Source organism: Carassius carassius, chromosome 18, assembly GCF_963082965.1.
Source record: "Carassius carassius chromosome 18, fCarCar2.1, whole genome shotgun sequence".
Classification (NCBI taxonomy): domain Eukaryota; kingdom Metazoa; phylum Chordata; class Actinopteri; order Cypriniformes; family Cyprinidae; genus Carassius; species Carassius carassius.
In genome coordinates this window covers 405,001-410,000 of record NC_081772.1, presented here as the reverse complement: position 1 = coordinate 410,000, position 5,000 = coordinate 405,001, and the positions used below count along the sequence as shown (strand labels likewise).

The 5,000-nt window shown below is 42.3% G+C and overlaps 2 protein-coding genes across 4 annotated transcripts in view; both read right to left on the bottom strand.

The window, feature by feature from the left end:
• Window positions 1-1,531, bottom strand: part of LOC132092026 (transcriptional repressor protein YY1-like) — a 6,567-nt gene extending 5,036 nt beyond the window's left edge. The window contains exons 1-2 of one of the 2 annotated variants that reach the window (XM_059498080.1): window positions 883-1,531; window positions 35-197 (exon numbers count right to left, since the gene is read on the bottom strand). In XM_059498080.1, coding sequence (XP_059354063.1) covers window positions 35-197; window positions 883-1,393 — 674 coding nt within the window. In that variant the 5' untranslated portion in view covers window positions 1,394-1,531. The remainder of the gene's footprint in view (window positions 1-34; window positions 198-882) is intronic. The other variant, XM_059498081.1, reaches the window with a different exon arrangement.
• Window positions 1,532-2,060: 529 nt separating this feature from the next.
• LOC132092025 (ena/VASP-like protein) overlaps window positions 2,061-5,000 on the bottom strand; it is a 43,900-nt gene continuing 40,960 nt past the window's right edge. For both annotated transcript variants that reach the window (XM_059498079.1, XM_059498078.1), the window contains exons 9-12: window positions 4,857-4,924; window positions 4,231-4,291; window positions 3,113-3,170; window positions 2,061-2,798 (exon numbers count right to left, since the gene is read on the bottom strand). In XM_059498079.1, coding sequence (XP_059354062.1) covers window positions 2,761-2,798; window positions 3,113-3,170; window positions 4,231-4,291; window positions 4,857-4,924 — 225 coding nt within the window. In that variant the 3' untranslated portion in view covers window positions 2,061-2,760. The remainder of the gene's footprint in view (window positions 2,799-3,112; window positions 3,171-4,230; window positions 4,292-4,856; window positions 4,925-5,000) is intronic.

Sequence of the window (5,000 nt, the reverse complement as noted above, 5' to 3'; positions counted from 1 at the left end):
CCCGCTTCTGACCCTGATATTGTCGGGCTCTGACCTGGCGAACTCCGCCAGCTGCTTCGGGTCCGACAGATCGATCCCCGGGATCCCACCGGGAGGCAGCTTCTTCCCCGTCATGTACTCGGAGTAATCCGGAGGAGAGTCCTCCCCGATGACCTGCTCCTCCACCACCGTCTCATGATCGAGGTCCTTCTTGTCATCTGAAACACAGACGGCTCCGAATGAGTTCGCAGCGCCACAGTCACACACACACACACACACAGTCACGGAAACTAATAGACTAACATTACAGCGTTACACGAGCGACGACCGTAACATCCGGGTCCTTCGAGTAAACAACAACAACAACTGAAAACACTTCGAAACCTCAGAGCCCCCCCCCCAAAAAATACACAGTTTCAACCAGAACTCTGATATCTAAATCAGCTAACCACCCAACACAAGTTCTGCTAGTTAAGTTAGTGCTAGTTAACAGACACACAACAGTACGCTAGACGCTCGTTTCAGTTCCAAACGTTAGAAAACAAACAAAAAAAAACTCACACCTTGATGGATATTCAAATCCAAAGAGGTGCGCGCGATTCCCGCCTAAGCCCAAATTCAAACGTTTAACGGTCTTTAACGGTCTCGCGGCCTACACACAGCAGCTGCAGCGCGCTCGCGCCATCTTCAAGCCGCAGCACCGACGCCATCTTTTCAGGCCGCCATAGTGGACCCGGGGAACATGGCGGCGCCCATCGAGAGCTGAAAACATGGCCTCCGTTCAAAACAAAAACACCCGGACGGATGCGCCCGCACTTCGGCTGCAGACAGCGCTCGCGATGACGGCAGACCGCGGAACGGCACGCGTTGCGGACGGACAACGCCCTGCTGAAGGAAACTCACCCGAAGCCCACATCGTGACGGAGAACTCGCCCTCCAGAGTCTTGATCTGCACCTGCTTCTGCTCCCATTTCCTCCCGCTAGCCTCCGCCGCGCTCAGGTAGCTCTTCTTGCCCGCTTTCTTGCCCCCCGACGCCGCTCTCTTCCCCACCCGCCCCACGGAGCTCTTGCCCGCGACAGTCAGCAGAGTCTGCCCGAGGTACTCCTCCTCCGCGCAAGGCGCGGGCACCGGGATGAGGATCTGGTCCTCGAAGTCGTCGTCCTCCCGGGGCTCCGACTCGTCTCCGCCGACCACCTCCTCGCGGGTCTGGACCAGGATCACCTCCTGGTGCTGGTGGACCTGGCTCGGGTCGTCTGTGACCAGCGGCTGCAACGCGATCATGGGCTGCTCGTCATCCTCGTCTCCGATCACCGTAGTCTCGATGGTCTCCACCTCGATCTCGTGCAGCTCCACGAGCTCCGCGGGCATCTCCGAGCCGTCCGCCTCGATGTACAGCGTCTCGCCGGATGCCATGTTGAAGTCCGCCAGCTCGCTCGCCTTTGCTGTCGCGTCAAACGCACGCTCGCTTCCCCGCAAACACACCCCCCGATACCCGCACAGGGCGCACACACTCCGACAACACAAATAACTCTCCGCTCCTCACGCGAATTCACGTCGCCACTACGCTCCATTGCCAAATATCGCGAGAGGAGGGTCAGGCTCGCGCAGATGTATTAGTTCTGTTTATGTAATTATTAATATTTTAAATCCAGATTTCACTCTATATTAAAATAAGTTCGATCATTATTTTAATATATTGTATTGGTCTATATGTGGGTTGCTTTTATTTTTCAATATTGAGCCAATTTTAAGATTGTTTTGATTTAGTGTTATTTTCAGCGTTTATTATTTCAAAATGTATATTAATATGGTTGTTTGGATATTTTAAAATGTTTTTGATTGTTTTCTCATGCAAGTCATTTCTAAACTGAAAATAAATGTCATCAGAAACTCCTATATTAATATATTACTTTAATAAAATCCAGATTTACCCTGTGTATTAAGGATAATTAAATATAATAGTCTTGTTATATGATGGTAATGTTTATTTTTGTGTTTCTCATCTGAACTGAAACTCTCATCAGGTTTTCTCTAATCTCCACAGATCATTTATTCATGTTCCTGTGACACAAGCAGACACTTCTTCCAACACAACCTTCACACTTTATTTCACTTCTTTTTGAATGTCATGTGTATCTTTTTTTTTTTTAAACCAGGAAGCACTTGGTCAAAAACAGAAATCATAAAACAGAACAATATTTCACCATGTCCTCGCAGCCAATAAACATTTTATTAACAACATGATCACAAATACTCTGGTGTGTGATGTTTGTTCATTAGATAATAACTCAGAACAGCCTATGCATCTTTTAAAAAAAAACTCCTTTGGTGATTAAATACATAATTATGGCAAAAAGGATTAAAAAAAACTCTTAAAAACAGGAATGTGCTCATGATGAACCTTGAGGAAAGGTTAAACAATACAAATATAAAAGGCTAATGCTGAAGAGATGTGCAATGACATCATTATCATTATCATTATTATTATTATTATTAATTCCTTTATCTACATGAAAACACTACTACTACTACTACTACTACTACAACTATACCTATAATAATAATAATACTAATAATAATAATAATGCAGACAAATGAGAAGGAGTCCAGATGTTTGCTCTGTTTTCTTCAGTTTCTGAAAAGACTGTCACCAAGATGAAGGAGTGTCAGAAACACATCTTGCGGCTCCTCGACGTTGCAGACGTGTTAAAACGAGTGCTTTAATACAGCTGTAACGTCTGGCGTCAGCGACAGCAGCATCCGCAGGGGTTCGATGCACATTATGTGGTGCTGATTCGACTGAGTTCATGTCTAATGGCTGAAAATAAAGCAGAACACGAGGAGTTACGAGGAGATACAAGGAGTGCATTACAGAACACAGAGTATAAAACACGTTGACAGCCATCAGGACTCAGACCGGGGCAAGTCGTCACACGTTTGTTTACATTTAAACACTTGGCAGACGCTTTGTTCAGAGTAACTTATGCCACACTCAAGGTACACATTTGACATTTTTTATCATTTTTTTGCGTTCCCTGGGAATCGAACCATGACTCTGGTGTTGCAGGCAGCGCGATCTGCAGTTTGAGTGACAGGGAAGATGAATGAAAGCTGAATAAACCAACAACATACCATCAATGATCTCGTCCTTCACCTTGTGCAATTCACGAACCACTTCTTCCAAGATCTCCTGTCAATTAAAACATCATATACGTTTAAAGCCATTGAAGCAGAGTTATTAAAGTCAACTAAACCTGAAAGTATTTAAAAAACATAAAACTAAACAAAAAAGTTCATCAAACAAACTTGAGGTTAGTTTGAGAAAGCCTAGCCTGAAAGTTTAAAGCAGTTATACAAGTCTGAAGTTCAAAAATTTAGATCAATTACATAGATGTAGATAATGTGGCTAGCATGATTTGCATGTTTTTTTAGCATGACCAGCCTCTTACTAGCATATTGTTGGCATGATTAGCATGTTACTAGCATGTTTAACAAGTAACTAGCATGTTGTTAGCATGATTAGCAAGTGACTAGCATGTTGCTAGCATGGCTAGCAAGTGACTAGCATGTTGTTAGCATGATTAGCATGTTACTAACAGGGCTAGCAAGTGACTAACATGTCGCTAACATGATTAACAAGTTACTAGCATGCCACTAGCATATTTTTAGCATGAAAACCATGTAACTAGCATGCTGCCAGCATGATTAGCAAATGTAACTAGCATGCTGCTATCATTATTAGCAAGTTACTAGTATGATGTTAACATGATTAGCAAGTGACTAGCATGTTGCCAGTATGGCTAACAAGTAACTGGCATGTTGTTAGCATGATTAGCAAGTGACTAGCATGTTGCTAGCATGGCTAGCAAGTGACTAGCATGTTGCTAACATGGCTAGCAAGTGACTAACATGTCGCTAGCATGATTAGCAAGTTAATAGCATGCCACTAGCATATTTATAGCACGATAAGGATGTTACTAGCATGCTGCTAGCATGATTAGCAAACATAACTAGCATGGCATCATCATTAGCAAGTTACTTGCATGTCGTTAGCATCGTTTTATAATGATTTGCATATTATGCATATATTATTGCATATATTATTTACAAAAATATTTTTTACATTATTTAAACAAATACTAAAAATGATTAAAAAAAAACAACTAAATGAGTGAAATACTAACTGAAATGAAAATGTCTGAATAATATCTTCATGTATGAATGAATCTATGCTAGTATGTGATTGTTACCTGTTTCATTCGGTCAAAGTCTAAAGCGTCCGAGTCACTGATGCTGCCCACGGCTCGAACCCTGCACACACACACACACACACACACACACACACACACACACACACACACACACACACACACACACACACACACCTGAGCTTCTGCAGCAGCGCACAGCAATATTACTGACACATACTTAAACTTATAACATAGATCTCATAATATTTCATAATTCAATTATCAGTAACTTATAAAAGATTGTTTCTAAAACATTCAGCGCAACTTCTCACATTTCTGATGTTTTACTCCTTTCCCTTTTTTTTTCCTCTGAATTATAATTTTTTTAGTTTTTCACCATGGAATAAAAAATAAATCTCTATTCCTCAGAATTGCAAGGAGAAAAAGTCAGAATTTGATATTTTAGTATATTAAAAGTTTAATGTTTTGATAGTGTATAATACGTTTCGGTCTTATTAGTGCAGGCTATAATAAATAATAAACAGGATTCAATGATCAGTGCTTATAATATTTAAGTGGATAGTTTAAATGAAAATGATCTTTCATCTGTTGAGCACATAAGAAGACACTCTTGATCATATCTGTTTGTGTGCTGAAGGTGAGGAGCGCAGGGCAGTGTTTCTGACCTGGACACCAGAGATGATCTCTCCGCGGAGTTGGCTCGGTCCCACGGCTTCTTCACTCCGGGATCGTCCTGAAACACACGCTTCTGTCACATGTGACTCATATCTCCGCTGACACACGGATGATAGCTTTCTTCTTTTATTGTA